The sequence below is a fragment of the Heteronotia binoei genome, chromosome 2 (assembly GCF_032191835.1).
Source record: "Heteronotia binoei isolate CCM8104 ecotype False Entrance Well chromosome 2, APGP_CSIRO_Hbin_v1, whole genome shotgun sequence".
Classification (NCBI taxonomy): Eukaryota; Metazoa; Chordata; class Lepidosauria; order Squamata; family Gekkonidae; genus Heteronotia; species Heteronotia binoei.
In genome coordinates, this window is record NC_083224.1 from 198,677,761 (window position 1) to 198,695,608 (window position 17,848).

Here is a 17,848-nt window from a genome sequence, read left to right on the forward strand (position 1 = left end):
GTGGGCTTCTCCAGGGGTTAATAAGGCCTGCTGGAGGTGTGGCAAAGCTCCTGGTGGCTGGCTGGCTGCCCGCTCTCCTAATCCGGGGATTGTTATGCAGCTGCGCCTCCTATTCAATGGACAAGGTAGGTAGGAAGAGGGGGAACCATCAGAAAGGCTTAGGAGCTGTGCTCCTGTGAGCTCCTGCTGAATTCAAGGTTTGACAGGGCTAGATATTGCTATACCTACATCCTGCAATCATCCTAGTAAAGTTAGTTGATCCATCTCCCACACATTGCATTCTCAGCAGAACTTCCGACACTAGGGTTGCCAAGTCTAATTCAAGAAGTATCTGGGGACTTTGGGGGTGGAGCCAGGAGCAAGGTTGTGACAAGCAGAATTGAACTCCAAAGGGAGTTCTGGCCATCACATTTACAGAGACTGCACGTCTTTTAAATGCCTCCACTCCACTGGAAATAATGGAGAGGGGCACCTTCTTCTGCGGCTCACAGAACTGGACCCTGTAGTCCAATCCTTTTGAAACTTGGAGGGTGTTTTGAGAAGAGGCACCGGATGCTATGCTGCAAATGTGGTGCCTCTACCTCAAAAACAGCACCCCCAGAGCCCCAGATACTCACAGGTCAATACTCCATTATACCATAGGAATCAGTCTCCATAGGGAATAATGGAGAGTCCAGCAGACATTACCCTCCCCTCCTGCTTTCTGATGACCCTGAAGTGGGGGGAGGGCCTCCAAACTGGGAGATCTCCTGCCCCCACCTGGGGATTGGCAACCCTATCCTACACAGATCCAGGCCTTATTTGGGGCAGGAGCTCATAGAAACGGAGCTCCAGAACCTCTAAATTTTATTGTGCTCTTTCTTTCTTACCCGCCCTCCCCAAATACTTGTTTCTGGGCTCCATTGTTCAACCGTCCTGTGAGAATTCTGCTAAACTCTGACAAACTTTCTAATATTTCCCCCCCACAAAAAATGGGAGAATAACTAAAACCTATCAAGCAGACAGCTGGAAATCTTCATCATGCCACTGTGGCCACAGAGGAGAAAGAAATTTTAGAAGTATGATGGGAGTAAGGTTTGTTATGACAATTCTAATTCAAGAAGCATTTTAAGAACATAAGAGAAGCCATGTTGGATCAGGCCAGTGGCCCATCCAGTCCAACACTGTGTCACACAGTGGCCAATATATGTGTGTATGTGTGTATACACACACACAAACATATACACACACACACTGTGGCTAATAGCCACTGATGGACCTCTGCTCCATATTTTTATCCAATCCCCTCTTGAAGGTGGCTATGCTTGTAGCTGCCACCACCTCCTGTGGCAGTGAATTCCACATGTCAATCCCCCTTTGGGTGAAGAAGGACTTCCTTTTATCTGTTTTAACCCGACTGCTCAGCAATTTCATCGAATGCCCGCAAGTTCTTTTCAGGTAGATGCTGAGCTGATATAAGTTAGTGTGCCTTCAGGTGCTATCAGCGGTGTGTGGCATATGCAAATGAGCTGTGCTAATGAGCTCCAGCACCTCTTTTTCTACAAAATGACCCCGAGCTATTGAGCGGATCAGTTATTATGTTCCTGAAATTTAAAAAAAGAAAAGAAAACAGGTTAATTTTTCTGGATAAAAGCTCATTGTACAGAAGCAGATAGGCAGGTACTAGTGTGAAAAATATCCCTTTATTGCAAACTTCCCAAAAGAGAGACTTCATTAGGCAGGTTCTCCAGTCTCCAAAGGACTTCTGGTCAGCAGCACAGATGACATCTCCAGCAGGCACTGGCATTCGGCATCTCTGACGAATCAGAGTTGCCCGTGGCAGCTATTCTAGGAAGAAAATTAGAGATTAGGGTTAGTGTGAGAGAACGGAAATGAAAACAGGCTCGACACTCATTCCAAAGTGTCCAGGCCTTGAAGTCAGCAGGAGCTCACAGCGGCACAGCTCCTGAACCTTTCTGATGCCCCCCCCTCCCCACATACCTTGTCCATAGGGTTGCCAAGTCCAATTCAAGAAATATCTGGGGGCTTTGGGGGTGGAGCCAGGAGACATTAGGGGTGGAGCCAAGATCAAGGCTGTGACAAGCATCATTGAACTCCAAAGGGAGTTCTGGCCATCACATTTAAAGGGACAGCACACCTTTCCAATGCCTTCCTTCCATAGGAAATAATGAAGGATAGGGGCACCTTCTTTTGGGGCTCATAGAATTGGACCCCCTGTTCCAATCTTTTTGAAACTTGGGGGGTATTTTGGGGAGAGGCACTAGATGCTATGCAGAAAATTTGGTGCCTCTATCCCAAAAAACAGCCCCCCCAGAGCCGATGGGGCAGTGGGGAGTTTGAGAGCCACAGAGTATGTGTAAAAGAGTCACATGTGGTTCCCAAGCCACAGTTTGGCCACTAGGGTTGCCAATCCCCAGGTGGGGGCAGGGGATCCCCCGGTTTGGAGGCCCTCCCCCCCGCTTCAGGGTAATCAGAAAGTGGCGGGGGGGGGGAGGGAAATGTTTTCTGGGTACTCATGATTCCCTGTGGAGACATTCCCATAGAAAATAATGGAGAATTTATCCACGGGTATCTGGGGCTCTGGGGGGGCCTGTTTTTTGAGGTAGAGGCACCAAATTTTCTGTATAGTATCCGGTGGCTCTCCCCAAAATACTCCCCAAGTTTCAAAACGATTGGACCAGGGGGTCCAATTCTATGAGCCCCCAAAGAAGGTGCCCCTATCCTTCATTATTTCCTATGGAAGGAAGGAATTGAAAAGGTCCCTTTAAATGTGAGGGCCAGAACTCCCTTTGGAGTTCAGTTATGCTTGACACAGCCTTGATCTTGCCTCCACCCCAATGTCTCCTGGCTCCGCCCCCAAAGTCCCCAGATATTTCTTGAATTGGACTTGGCAACCCTATTGGCCACCCCTGTATAAAAGCCTGTGGCTAGCCTTGAACTGTTTCAGAGAAAAGGCTGACATGGTGAACAAAGGTTAGCAGGACAGCAAACAAAACAGCAGGAGCTTTTCCCCCCTTCAACGTGGGTAGCGCTTCAGCTGCAAAGAGTGCAACGCCAGGCCTCTGTTTCATCAGCTGAACATTAACCAGCTGTTCTGCTGTGCCCACTCACGAGCCACTAGAGGGAGCACTTGGCCACCATTTTTAGTATGAATTAAGTTTGAAGGGATAGCAGCCTCCAAGTAGGACGGGGGATCTTCTGCAGTTCCAGCTGATCTGCAGACTACAGAGATTACGTAGTTCCCCGGGAGAAAAGGGATGTTTTGGAGGGGGGACTCTAGGGCAGGGGTGGCCAACGGTAGCTCTCCAGATGTTTTTTGGCCTACAACTCCCATCAGACCCAGCCAGCATGGCCAATGGCTGAGGCTGATGGGAGTTATAGGCAAAAAACATCTGGAGAGCTACCCTTGGCCACCCCTGCTCTAGGGCACTGTGCCCCACTTAGGTCCTGTTCTCCCCAAGCTCCATCCCCAAATCTTTCCCAACCGGGATCTGGTCACCCTACCCCCTCATTCGCTGCTGGTAGGAAGGCAGGGCCTGGTAACCTCACAATAGAGCCTTGGTTAAGAAGAATATTTTGGATTTATATCCTGCCCTATACTCTGAATCTCAGAGCAGCCTACAATCTCCTTTTCCTTCCTCCCCCAAAACAGACACCCTGTGAGGTGGGTGGGGCTGAGAGAGCTCTCACAGCAGCTGCCCTTTCAAGGACAGAGGCTCAGAGTGGCCTACAATCTCCTTTCCCTTCCTCCCCCAAAACAGACACCCTGTGAGGTGGGTGGGGCTGAGAGGGCTCTCCCAGAAGCTGCCCTTTCAAGGACAGAGCGTCAGAGCAGCCTTCAATCTCCTTTTCCTTCCTCCCCCGCAACAGACACCCTGTGAGGTGAGTGGGACTAAGAGAGCTCTCCCAAAAGCTGCCTTTTCAAGGAGAGTCTCAGAGCAGCCTACAATCTCCTTTCCCTTCCTCCTCCACAACAGACACCCTGTGAGGTGGGTGGGGCTGAGCGAGCTCTCCCAGAAGCTGCCCTTTCAAGGACAACTCCTGCAAGAGCTATGGCTGACCCAAGGCCATTCCAGCAGCTGCAAGTGGAAGAGTGGGGAATTAAACCCAGTTCTTCCAGATAAGAGCCCACCCAGTTAACCACTACACCAAACTCTTTGTATGCAAAGCTGTTAAGAACCAACTGCCAAAATGGTCTGTCAGGTCCAGTGGAGGAAAACCAGCCATGCTACCGTAGAGAATCGTTCCTTTGCGTCTCAGCTATTTACCATGTCCCAGTTAAGACCACCTGCTTAGCAAAGTAATGTGCTGTTTGCCAAATAGTGTGGTACTGCTAGGAAAAAACCCCTGGTTCCCTTTCCACCTTGAAGAGGGGAAGGGAGAAAAACCTACAATTTTGTCGTCTCTGCAACCTCCCCATCATTCCCAAACTGAAAGAGGCCTTTCCCTACCAGATGAGTAACAACTAAGGCTGCCAACCACCAAGTTGGGCCTGGTGATGTCCTGGAACATCAGATATCAGCTCCCCTGGAGAAAATGACTGGAAGGGACGTGAACTGAACTTGAGACCTTCTGTATTCAAAGCACATGCTTCACCACTGCACCACAACCTTATGGTATCTAAAAACATCAGAAGAGCCCTGCTGGATCAGACCAGTAAAGGTCCATCTAGTCCATCATCCCATCTCACACAGAGGCCAACCAGTTCCTCTGGAGGGCCAGCAACATGGCAGAGAGGCTGAGGCCTTCATAAGAACATCAGAAGAGCCACTGCACCACAACCTTATGGTATCTAAAAACATCAGAAGAGCCCTGCTGGATCAGTCCAGTGGTCCATCTAGTCCAGCATCCTGTCTCACACAGTGGCCAGCTAGTTCTCTGGACAACCCACAATAGGGCATAGAGGCCGAGGCCTTCACAAGAACATCAGAAGAGCCCTGCTGGATCAGACCAGTAAAGGTCCATCTAGTCCATCATCCCATCTCACACAGTGGCCACCCAGTTCCTCTGGAAGGCCAACGACAGGGGGCATAGAGGCCGAGGCCTTCACAAGAACATCAGAAGAACCCTGCTGGATTAGTCCAGTGGTCCATCTAGTCCAGCATCCTGTCTCACACAGTGGCCACCCAGTTCCTCTGGAAGGCCAACAACAGGGGGCATAGAGGCCGAGGCCTTCACAAGAACATCAGAAGAACCCTGCTGGATCAGTCCAGTGGTCCATCTAGTCCAGCATCCTGTCTCACACAGTGGCCAGCTAGTTCATCTGGACAACCCACAATAGGGCATAGAGGCCGAGGCCTTCACAAGAACATCAGAAGAGTCCTGCTGCATCAGACCAGTGGTCTATCTAGTCCAGCATCCTGTCTCACACAGTGGCCACCCAGTTCCTCTGGAAGGCCAACGACAGGGGGCATAGAGGCTGAGGCCTTCACAAGAACATCAGAAGAGCCCTGCTGGATCAGACCAGTGGTCCATCTAGTCCAGCATCCTGTCTCACACAGTGGCCACCCAGTTCCTCTGGAAGGCCAACGACAGGGGGCATAGAGGCCGAGGCCTTCACAAGAACATCAGAAGAGTCCTGCTGGATCAGACCAGTAAAGGTCCATCTAGTCCAGCATCCTGTCTCACACAGTGAGCAACCAGTTCCTCTGGAGGGCCAGCAACAAGGCAGAGAGGCCGAGGCCTTCATAAGAGCATAAGAACCCTGCTGGATCAGACCAGTGGTCCATCTAGTCCAGCATCCTGTCTCACACAATGGCTAGCTAGTTCATCTGGAGGGCCAACAAAAGGGCAAAGAGGCCAACGTCTTCTCCTGATGTTGCCTCTCGGCTCTGGGATTCAGAGGCTTAGTGCCTCTGACTCCTCGGTCACCATGGCTGGTAGCCACTGATGGAATCTCTGATCTATCTAACCCTCCCCCCCCCCTTTTAAAGCTGTTTGTTCCTGCGGCCATCACTACATCCTCTGGCAGCAAATCCCACATTTCAGTCATTCTCTGAAATTATCAGCTGCAATCCTTTTGACCTATGACTTATCGACTTCAAACGAAGGGACAGACTGTTCTCTGCGGGGCCAGTGTGGAGGAGAGGGGATGCAGGGCTAGGTGGGCCTCCCGTCTGATCCAGCAGGGCTCCAACAGTTGACTACCCGCTGTACACAGAGTTGCCAAGTCCAATTCAAGAACTATCTGGGGACTTTGGGGATGGAGCCAGGAGACTTTGGGGATGGAGCCAGGAGGCTTTGGGGATGGAGCCAGGAGGCTTTGGGGATGGAGCCAGGAGCAAGGGTGTGACAAGGAGAATTGAACTCCAATTGAACTTCTGGCCATCACATTGAAAGGGACGGCACACCTTTTCAATTCCTTTCTTCCATAGGAAATAAGGATAGGGGGACCTTCTTTGGGGGCTCATAGAATTGGACCTCCTGGTCCAATCCTTTTGAAACTTGGGGGGAATGTTGGGGAGAGGCACTGGATGATACACTGCGAATTTGGCATTTCTCCCTCATAAAACAGCCCCCCCAGAGCCCCAGATACCCGCGGATCAATTCTCCATTATTTCCTATCGGAAGTGGTCTCCATAGGGAATAATAGAGTTCCCAGCAGACACCTCCCTCCCCTCCCCCTGCTTTCTGATGACCCTGAAGCGGGGGGGGGGCTTCCAAACCAGGGGATCCCCTGCTCCCACCTGGGGATTGGCAACCCTAGCTGTAGGAGCAACAGAGCGTACCGAGCATGCTTACCACTCAGCTCCACCCATTGATCCTGAGAGTCGCTGCTGAGGCTGATGTCAGGGCATTCAGAGTCAGGACGGCTTTCCCCGGCTTCTTGGCTGTCCAAGTCCTGCCCCTGCCCACTTGGAGCAGCGGTGGTTCCTGGATGCTCACTTCCATCCCCCAGCGAGGGCGACTCCAGCTTCCACTGTTCAAGCTCTTGCAACTCAGCGTGGCCTCTCAGCTCGCCCTACAACAATTCAATGGCAGCTTTACAGGCAGCCTGAATCTCAGAAGCAGGAAGGCAGATAGCTCAGCCAAGCATCTCATGGATCATAGTTGGCAGATGCAGACTGAGAGCCTTCTTAAACTCTGATCTGGTCCATTTAGATCAGGGGTGCCAAACATGCGGCCTAGGGGCTGAATCAGGCCCCCGAGCAGCTGGCTGTCGTCTGTTTCCTTCTCCCTATATCTTGCTTCCTCTGCGTAACAGTTGGCTTTGCCAGGCTGGATTAATTGCAGAGGAGCTACAGAACAAAACCTCTATTTTCTCCTTTGGCTGAGGCTCCTCCCTTGGGGAGGAGGTGCTTGCTTTGCCAGACTCTCTCAATCGCGCAGCAGAGCTACTGAGCCAAGCCTCTCTTCCTTCTATTGGCTGAGGCTCCTCTGCCTCCGCATCCCCCCGGGGAAGGAAGGAAAGAGCCAGAGCTTCCTTTGCCCAGTTTCCCTAATTGCACAGGAGAGATACAAAGAAAGCACCTTTAAGACTGAGTGCTAATGTTTTAAGCACGTTTTAAAGGTTTCTTTAAAAAAAAATTAATTGAGTTTGTCTGTCCCTTATAAAGTTTGTATCTTTGCTACCTAATCTTAAATAAGTACACACATGGCCGGCCCGATAAAATCTCATTTATGGCACATCCGGCCCTCATAACAAACGAGTTCAACGCCCCTGATTTTGAGGGCTTTCCCACATTCACGTTTCCCTTGCTTGTGTGTTCCTGCGGTTTCCTTGGTTTCCCCCCCAGTTCTGCATGCGTTTTGCTCTCTCTAGTGGCTGATTCAATATTACATCACTTTATGTCCGGTGTGAAGCAAGCAACGTAACATTAAACCGGCCAGCAGAGGGAGCAGGGCCTTTTTGGTAGAAAAAGCGCAGCAGGGACTCATTTGCATATTAGGCCACACCCCTGATGTCACAATCGTTTCACACATGACTTTTTTTTTTGAGAAAAAGCCTAGCAGGAACTCATCTGCGTATCAGGCCACTTCCCCTGACACCAAGCCAGCCGGAACTGCGTTCCTGTGCGTTCCTGCTCAAAAAAAGCCCTGAGAGGGAGCAAAAAACATGCAGAACAGAATCTCCTGCCCAGTGGCAAAAGCATACAAGGGAGGAAAATGAAAATACAGTAAAGCTGAGAGAGTGTGGAGTTGTGGAGAAAGTGACAGACTAGAACCCCTGGGAGACCCAGGTTCGATCCCTGCTTCCACCATGGAAGCTGGCTGGCATACCCGGGGCCTCAGAATTATTGTTGAGAGAATGGAGGAAGTGAGAACAACGTTCTGATAGACCATCAGTGCTTCACTCAAACAGAGCTCACATTTTTATCCCAGCTGAACGTTAGCTTGCTCCTCCACACCTGAAAGAAGAGCCAAGCCTTTACCTGTTGATTCAGCTGTTCCTTCAACATCATCACTCCATCTTCCTCCATGATCTCCAGATCTGTCTCTGTGTCATTCTGGGATGTGTACTCCTCGCTTTCACACTCAGACTTGGTGGGCTGGTGGGAAAACAGAGAGAACCTTGCTGGCCTTCACCCAAAGGGTGATTAACACATGGAATTCACTGCCACAGGAGGTGGTGGCAGCTACAAGCATAGACAGCTTCAAGAGTGGATTGTGTAAGCATATGAAGCAGAGGTCCATCAGTGGCTACTGGCCATAGCGTATTGTTGGAACTCTTTGTCTGGCGTAGTGATGCTCTGTATTCTTGGTGCTTGGGGGGGCACAGTGTGAGGGCTTCTAGTGTCCTAGCCCTACTGATGGATCTCCTGATGGCACATGGGTTTTTTGGCCACTGTGTGACACAGTGTCAGACTGGATGGGCCATTGGCCTGATCCAACATGACTTCTCTTGTATTCTTATGGTCTCAACCTGTTCTCTACCTGGAAGGAGCAAGCATACTGCAGAAGGGGCTGTGAAGAAGCTAGGGTGAGATTCTGAGGGTCCTGGTAAGTCACTGGCTTGTTTTCATATAGTTTTTGGGTTGTCCAAGATGACGCTCAGGGGATATTTGTCTGGGAACTCAAGGTGGCTTTCACAGTCCCGACTGCAGGAAAGAGTATCATTCAAAGAGGGGTTTTTTGTAGCAGGAACTCATTAACATATTAGGCCACACACCCCTGATGTAGCCAATCCTCTAAGAGCTTACAGGGCTCTTCTTACAGGGCCTACTGTAAGCTCCAGGAGGATTGGCTACAACTAGGGTTGCCAAGTCGAATTCAAGAAATATCTGGGGACTTTGGGGGTGGAGCCAGGAGACTTTGGAGGTGAAACCAGGAGGCATTGGTGGTGGAGTCAGGAGCAAGGTTGTGACAAGCATAATTGAACTCCAAAGGGAGTTCTGGCCATCACATTTCAAGGGACCGCACACCTTTCCCTCTCTTGGAAATAAAAAAGGAAAGGGGCACCTTCTTTTGGAACTCAGAATTGGACCCCTTTTGAAACTTGGAGGGTGTTTTGGGAAGAGGCACTGGATGCTATGCTGCAAATTTGGTGCCTCTACCTCAAGACACAGCCCCCCCCCCCGAGCCCCAGATTCCCCTGGATCAATTTTCCATTATACCCTATGGGAAATGGTCTCCATAGGGAATAATGGAGTACCCAGCAGACATTCCCCCCCCCCCGCTTTCTGATGACCCTGAAGTGGGGGGAGGGCCTCCAAACTAGGGGTCCCCTGCCCCCCACCTGGGGATTGGTAGCCCTAATTACAATATTGTTCGTTTTAGTCTCAAATTCCTTTCGGAACTCTCAAGGTGCCCACAGGCTCAAAGGCTGGAGACATTCTGGTCCAAGTTGCATGCTGGGAGACTAGGGTTGCCAATCCCCAGGTGGGGGCAGGGGATCCCCCAGTTTGGAGACCCTCTCCCCGCTTCAGGGCCGTCAGAAAGCGGGGGAGGGGAGGGAAATGTCTGCTGGGAGCTCTATTATTCCCTAGGGAGATTTATTCCCATAGAAAATCATGAAATTGATCTGCGGGTATCTGGGGCTCTGGGGGGGCTGTTTTTTGGGGGTAGAGGCACCAAATTTTCAGTATAGCATCTAGTGTTTCTCCCCAAAATACCCCCCAAGTTTCAAAAAGATTGGACCAGGGGGTCCAATTCTATGAGCCCCAAAAGAAAGTGCCCCTATCCTTCATTATTTCCTATGGCAGGAAGGCATTGAAAAGGTGTGCCGTCCCTTTAAATGTGATGGCCAGAACTCCCTTTGGAGTTCAATGATGCTTGTCACAGCCTTGATCTTGGCTCCACCCCTATTGTCTCCTGGCTCTGCCCCCAAAGTCTCCTGGCTCCGCCCCCAAAGCCCCCAGATATTTCTTGAATTGGACTTGGCAACTCTCTGGGAGACAGCAAACTCCTCCTGGGACCGACATGAGCGACACTGAGGAGCTTGGATACCGCAGAGCTTGTGCCGCCCCCCTCCCGAACCTCGTAGGTTGAATCCTCAGGGTCATCTTCATCCGGCAGAGCTCCCTGGATGGCTTCCACCCAGCACGTCTTCTCTTCCTGTGCCAGATTGCCCTGATCCCTTCGGCTGCCTTGGCGGGATGGGTGGATTAGGATCTTCTTGAGCTCTAAAGGATAGGGAAAGGACAGAAAAATCAATCCAGAGTTCTGGTTGGCACGATTGGCTGGGTGCCAATCCCCAGGTGGGCAAAGCAAGAAAAACACCGCGCACCAAATGTTGCTCAACCACTTTATCACTGTAATTCTGAAATGTCCTATTAGGCCACATATTAGGGGGTTGGACCAGATGACCCTATAGGTCCCTTCCAACTCTATGATTCTATGATTCCCCAACAATGTAGCCAATCCTCCAAGAGCTTACAAGGCTCTTTTTTGTAAGCTCTTGGAGGATTGGCTGCATCAGGGAGGTGTGGCCTAATATGCAAAGGAGCTCCTGCTAGAATTCCACCCCTGGGATTTCCCATATTAATCGTGCAACCCCATTGCCAGCAGCTGCATTGAAATGGTACAATTCAGGAAGCGCTGGGTGGGTCACCTCACTGGCTGCTTTATCGACTCACCTTCGGCCTGTAACCCACAACAAAAGATTGTCGCGCCGCAAAATTTTACGTATTTTAAGTTTTTATATTATTCTATGGTTTATGGTTTTAATGCATTACTGCATTTACTCATGCACACGCATGTCTCTGTGAGCCGCCCTGAGCCCGCCTAGGCGAGGAGGGCGGGATACAAATGGAATAACTAAAATACATAAAATAAAATAAAATTAAATTAAATTAAAAAAAAATTAAATTAAAAAAATAAAAAAGGCCAACCTGCGTTTCTTAATGCCCCAGGCCGCCCTGTCTCTTACCTTCAGGGATGAGATTTCCTGCAATGGTGTCCACCAGAAAGTACTCCCAAACCCAGTGGAACCGAAAGGGAACGAAGGCCAAGAGGAAGCGGATCAGCGTCCCCAGCTGCTTCTTGGTGCACCGGAAGAGTCTCTCCGGAGAGGGGATGTCTTGGTTGCCGAGAGTCTCCACCGGAATCATGGTGTGAACCCAGGGGGCCATCTTGTGAAGGCACTGCAACTGAGGGGTGCAAAACAAGCTAGTCAGAGAGTCGGGTTTTCAGCAGTCCTCCTCAGAGCCTTTTTTTTTGTAGAAAAAAGCCCAGCAGGAGCTCCCCAATTCCTTCCCCAGTGCGCCTACCACAGCAGGCATGCTGGAGAAGGCTGAAGCAGAGGTCCATCATTGGCTATTAGCCACAGCGTATTGTTGGAACTCCCTGTCTGAGGCATGTGATGCTCTGTATACTTGGTGCTTTTTTGGGGGGGGGCAACAGTGGGAGGGCTTCTAGTGTCCTGGCCCCACTGATGGACCTCCTGATGGCACCTGGGGTTTTTTTTTGCCACTGTGTGACACAGAGTGTTGGACTGGATGGGCCATTTGGCCCGATCCAACGTGGCTTCTCTTATGTTCTTATGTCTGGGTCAGTGATGCTCTGCATTCTTGGTGCTTTGCAGGGGGGGGGGGGGACAGTGTGTGGATTTCTAGTGTCCTAGTCCCACTGGTGGACTTTCTGATGGCACCTGGGTTTTTTGGCCACTGTGTGACACAGAGTGTTGGACTGGATGGGCCATTGGCCCGATCCAGCATGGCTTCTCTTATGTGATCCAGAGTGTTGGACTGGATGGGCCATTGGCCTGATCCAACAGGGCTTCTCTTATGTTCTTATGTGACACAGAGTGTTGGACTGGATGGGCCATTGGCCTGATCCAACATGGCTTCTCTTATGTGACACAAAGTGTTGGACTGGATGGGCCACTGGCCTGATCCAACAGGGCTTCTCTTATGTTCTTGTGTGACACAGAGTGTTGGACTGGATGGGCCATTGGCCTGATCCAACATGGCTTCTCTTATGTGACACAGAGTGTTGGACTGGATGGGCCACTGGCCTGATCCAACATGGCTTCTCTTATGTTCTTATGTAAATCAAGCCAACGGTCACTATTTCTGTCAGTGAGCTTTGTAATCAGGTTTGAAATAAGTTGCATCTACAAAGAAGTAGAGGTCTTCTTCCCTTTCTCTTCCCAAAAGCCAAATCTCAAGGCAACATCCTCAAGGGAACCAGACCTACCCACCATGTAGCGATGCCTGCCACCAGGTGGGACCCATGTTCTCCCAGAATTATAGCTCATCTCCAGACTACAGAAATCAAATTCCAAGAGAAAATGGATGCTTTGGAAAGAGGACTCTATTAGCAGGGATGGCCATACTTGCTTAACATAAGAGTCACAGATGTTTGAGAGCCACAAGACATGAATGTTAGAGGTTTGAGAGCTGCCAGGAAGGAAGGAAAGGTGGGAAGAATGTAATAGATGGAGGGAGGAGGAGAAGTGGAAAGAGAGCAGCTTTACCTTTAAATGCATTCTCCAAGTCCACGGCTGGTTTGGCTTGGAGAAGTGATTTAAAGAGACAAATGCCTTCTCCAAGCTGGCTGACAGGGCAGTGAGGGCTTCAAGAGCCACATAATATGTGTGAAAGAGCCACATGTGGCTCCCGAGCCACAGTTTGGCCACCTCTGCTCTATAGCATCATATCCCACTAAGGTCTCTGTCCACCCAGGCCCCACCCCCACCCCCATATCTCCAGGTGTTTCCTAACTTGGATCTGGCTGCCCTACTTCCCACTGGTAGCCGGAGGGGGCTCAGCAACCCTACTACCATGGCTACCTAGGGGTAGGACAGGTACAGAAATCCAAATAGCTCCCCACAGTGTCTTGGACACTTTACAATAGGGCATTAAACGGGTCATTACTTACCAGTGTTTGCATCAGGCGTGGAGGAACCCTGTTCTCAAGCCACCTTCTTAAAAAGTCTTCTATGCTTCTCTGAAAGGGACTCGCATCCTAAAGAAGAATCCAGAAAGAGTGCAGAACTTAAAATTCTTTTATATGCCTATAGGACAGTCTAGTCTAGAGAGACTGGTAGAGTCTCAGAAGCCAACGAGTTTTTTGAGGTGTAAGCTTTTGAGAGCCATAGCTTTCTTTGTTAGATACGAGTTGGAAGGGACCACTGACTCTTGAAAGTTTATACCCTGAAAATCAGGGATGTTCACAAACCAGTTCACGAACTAAACCAGGGGCGGGGAAAGTTCATGATGAATTTTGGCCAGTTCACAGTTCGCTCAAGTTTGTGGCAGGTCAACCAGCACGAACTTTCATGCAGTTTGTGAATGGATACAGTTCCAGAGAGTCTCTGCTCAATCAAAATGTTTACCAAACTTCCAAGCAATTGTGGTGTGTGTGTGTGTGTGTGTGTGTGTGGAACTAGCAGGGCTTTTAGAGGAGCATCTGTGGGAGCTCCCTTGCGAGTTTGAGGCCTCTAGTTTGCACAGGGTCTGTTCTGTACACTCCAGAACCTGCACAGTCATTTCCCCAGAAAGCAGTTTCCTAGGGGCACCGATGGGGGGATGTAATCTGGACCCTTGGAGATTGGCAACCCTGTTCCATACACAAGGGCTGCCAAGGTCCTGCGGGGTGGGGGATCCCCTGGTCTGGAGAGCCCCAACCTGCAGGGAGCAGGGGAGATTCCTGCCCCTGAAGACCCCCCCCCCCCTTTGCTGTGCACCATCCCCAGCACGATGATGGCACCTGGAAGTGACGTTATCAGCCAGGGACATCGTGCCAGTGACGCTCTAGGACTTGGGGTAAAAACTCTATGGTACCATAGAGTTTCCCCACAAGTCCTAGAGAGTCCCTGGCATGACATCTCCGGTGCAATGACGTCACTTCCTGGCGATGTCATCTTGCCGCATTGGCGGAGGGCCATGGCAAACCTACCCTACACCTCAGTGTACAAAAACAGTGCCCATTTCTTCTCTAATTTGAAGCTAATAGGAGCTGGAGACTAGGACTGCCAGGTTCGAAGTGGGGCTTGGAGATGTCTCAGAATTACAACTGACCTCCAGAAAACAGAGAGCAGTTCCCACGAAGGAAGCAGCAGCTTCGGAGGGTGGACTCCAGAGCATTACAGCCTCCACAAACCCCTCCCTCCTCATGACCAGATTGCCAACCTCCAGGTGCAGCCTGGAGATCTCCCGGTATTACAATTTATCTCCAGCCAACAGGGGTCAGTTCCGCTGGAGAAAATGGCTGCCTTGGAGAGTGGACTCTATGGCTCTGGGCCCAAACCCTGCCTTCCCTAGTCGCCCCCCCCTCCCCACAAATCTCCAGTATCTTCCAACCTAGACTTTTCCTATCTCACGTATACAGAGGGATGAGGTGGTAGACTCTGGAAGAGAGCCCGTTTGGTGTAGTGGTGAAGTGTGCGGACTCTTATCTGGGAGAACCGGGTCTGATTCCCCACTCCTCCACTTGCAGCTGCTGGGATGGCCTTAGGTCAGCCATAGCTCGCACACAGTTGTCCATGAAAGGGCAGCTGCTGTAAGAGCTCTCTCAGCCCCACCAACCTCACAGGGTGTGGGGGAAGAAGATATAGGAGATTGTAAGCTGCTCTGAGTCTCTGATTCAGAGAGAAGGGCGGGGTTTAAATCTGCAGTCTTCTGCTGCTGCTGCTGCTGCTAGAATGGAGGGGGAGGAAGGGAAAGGAGATGCAGGCTGCTCTGAGACTGTCCTTGAAAGGGCAGCTGCTGTGAGAGCTCTCTCAGCCCCACCCACCTCACAGGGTTTCTGTTGTGGGGAAAGAAGATATAGGAGATTGTAAGCCGCTCTGAGTCTGATTCAGTGAGAAGGGCGGGGTTTAAATCTGCAGTTTTCTTCTTCTGCTGCTAGAATGGACTAGTTAGGGTTGCCAAGTCCAATTTAAGAAATATCTGGGGACTTTAGGGGTGGAGCCAGGAGACATTAGGGGTGGAGCCAAGATCAAGGCTGTGACAAGCATAATTGAACTCCAAAGGGAGTTCTGGCCATCACATTTAAAGGGACGGCACACCTTTTCAATTCCATCCTTTCATAGGAAATAATGAAGGATAGGGGCACCTTCTTTTGGGGCTCATAGAATTGGACCCCTTGGTCCAATCATTTTGAAACTTGGGGGGTATTTTGGGGAGAGGAACTAGATGCTGTGCTGAAAATGTGGTGCCTCTACCTTAAAAAATAGCCCCCCCCAGAGCCCCAGATATACGTGGATCAATTCTCATTATTTTCTATGGGAATAAATCTCCATAGGGAATAATAGAGTTCCCAGCAGACATTTCCCTCCCCCCGCTTTCTGACGACCTTGAAGCGGGGGGAGGGCCTCCAAACCGGGGGATCCCCTGCCCCCACCTGGGGATTGGCAACCCTAGGACTAGTCCACTTTCAGTTGCCTTTTATGAGCACCGTGGAGAAGGGATTACCAAACCTCTTTTTCGTTAGTAAGAGCTACCTCTGAATAATGAAAAGCATCCCAAGCTACTTCACCCAGCAGGTTTTGAAGTTTTGCTCCGGCCCTGGAAACAGAACATCAGCTAGGAAGAGCACAAGATGCTAATCTACATGAAGAAAACCCACCCATGAAATAAGAGCTCATTTTTCAACAGAGGCTGGATGGCCATCTGACAGCAATGAGGATCCTGTGAATTTAGGGGGAGGCATTTGTGAGTTTCCTGCATTGTGCAGGGGGTTGGACTCGATGACCCTGCAGGTCCCTTCCAACTCTGTGATTCTATTTAAAAGCCTGGAGCTGATCTTTTCCTGGGTCTTCTGTCCCTGCATATTTCTTTACAGTAAAAACCCCCAGTACACAGAAAACAGCAGAGAGAAGAAGAAGAAGAAGAAGAAGATATTATATCCCGCCCTCCACTCCGAAGAGTCTCAGAGCGGCTCACAATCTCCTTTCCCTTCCTCCCCCACAACAGACACCCTGAGAGGTGGGTGGGGCTGGAGAGGGCTCTCATAGCAGCTGCCCTTTCAAGGACAACCTCTGCCAGAGCTATGGCTGACCCAAGGCCATTCCAGCAGGTGCAAGTGGAGGAGTGGGGAATCAAACCCGGTTCTCCCAGATAAGAGAGCTCTGGCTGACCCAAGGCCATTCCAGCAGCTGCAAGTGGAGGAGTGGGGAATCAAACCCGGTTCTCCCAGATAAGAGAGCTCTGGCTGACCCAAGGCCATTCCAGCAGCTGCAAGCGGAGGAGTGGGGAATCAAACCCGGTTCTCCCAGATAAGAGTCTGCACACTTAACCACAACACCAAACTGGCTCTCCAAAACTTAAACAGCAGTTTATATCCCCATCTTGAAAGATTCAGGTGAGTAGCCATGTTGGTCAGAAGCAGCAGAGCAAAGTTTGAGTCCAGTGGCACCTTTAAGGACAACAGAGTTTTAGGTATAAACTTTCATGTGCTTGCACACTTCTTCATCCACGCAAAAAACGTATACACAGAATAAAACCTCATTCCCATCTTGGTTAACTGTAGGTCTTAAACAGGCGCACCACCACCTTGTATCCTGCTTGCAGGAATTCACACACCAAAGCAGTGGTGGCCAAACTTGCTTAACCTAAGAGGCACACAGAATAAACGTCAGATGTTGGAGAGCCACAAGACATGAGCGTCAGATGTTTGAGAACTGCAAGGAAGGAAGGAAGGAAACAGATGGGGAATGGGTAGGGAGGGAGAAGTGGAAAGAAAGCAACTTTAACTTTACATGCATTCTCCAAGTTGCCAGCTGGCTCAACTTGGAGAAGTGATTTAAAGAGACAAATACCCTCTCCAAGCCAGCCAACAGGTTGGTGGGGGCTTTGAGAGCCACACAATGTGTGTGAGACACATGTAGCTCCCGAGATGCAGTTTGGCTACTCCTGACCAATGTGCGACTCCCTTCACCTGAAAACAGTCTTCATCTGCAACATTCCACCATCTTTTTTTTTTTTTTTTTCTGCATCTGACCCCCAGATGAATGTCATTCATCTCTGACCAATATAGCCTTCTTCCTTACCTGGGAGAGAGCTTGCTCACCAGACACTACAACTTGTTTCTCCTCCATAGCATTAACATTTAAATACAAACTTCCCAGCTATACCAGCCTCCTCCAAGGGCTCCTTATATGTCCTGCACCAACTGCAGCCGTCCAATGCTTGTTAGAGATGCAACAGTGCTATGTCTGGCCCTGATCCACACAAGCACTTATGCTGGGGCTTTCATGAAGTGCAGGGATCTGTTTTGCTCATTTCCAGACTTTAACATAAGAACATAAGAGAAGCCATGTTGGATCAGGCCAATGGCCCATCCAGTCAAACACTCTGTGTCACACAGTGGCCCAAAAACCCAGGTGCCATCAGGAGGTCCATCAGTGGGGCCAGGACACTAGAAGCCCTCCCACTGTGTCCTCCCCAAGCACCAAGAATACAGAGCATCACTGCCCCAGACAGAAGAACATAAGAGAAGCCATGTTGGATCAGGCCAATGGTCC

The 17,848-nt window shown here is 50.3% G+C and overlaps 1 protein-coding gene across 6 annotated transcripts; it reads right to left on the reverse strand.

Moving 5' to 3' along the window:
* Nucleotides 1-1,663: 1,663 nt before the first annotated feature.
* LOC132567165 (uncharacterized) lies at nt 1,664-17,540 on the reverse strand. Of its 6 annotated transcripts, none has more exons than XM_060232819.1 (7): nt 17,375-17,540; nt 13,261-13,347; nt 11,309-11,528; nt 10,417-10,562; nt 8,373-8,489; nt 6,742-6,961; nt 1,664-1,827 (listed from the first exon to the last, which is right to left on the reverse strand). In XM_060232819.1, the coding sequence occupies exons 1-7, from the start codon at nt 17,420-17,422 to the stop codon at nt 1,823-1,825; spliced, it is 843 nt and encodes a 280-aa protein (XP_060088802.1). In that variant the 5' UTR covers nt 17,423-17,540; the 3' UTR covers nt 1,664-1,822. The 6 variants fall into 6 exon arrangements, with proteins under 6 accessions (XP_060088802.1, XP_060088800.1, XP_060088801.1 ...); XM_060232817.1 differs by having other exon boundaries at nt 1,664-1,822; nt 17,375-17,508; XM_060232818.1 differs by having other exon boundaries at nt 1,664-1,822; nt 6,729-6,961; nt 17,375-17,508.
* Nucleotides 17,541-17,848: the final 308 nt, after the last annotated feature.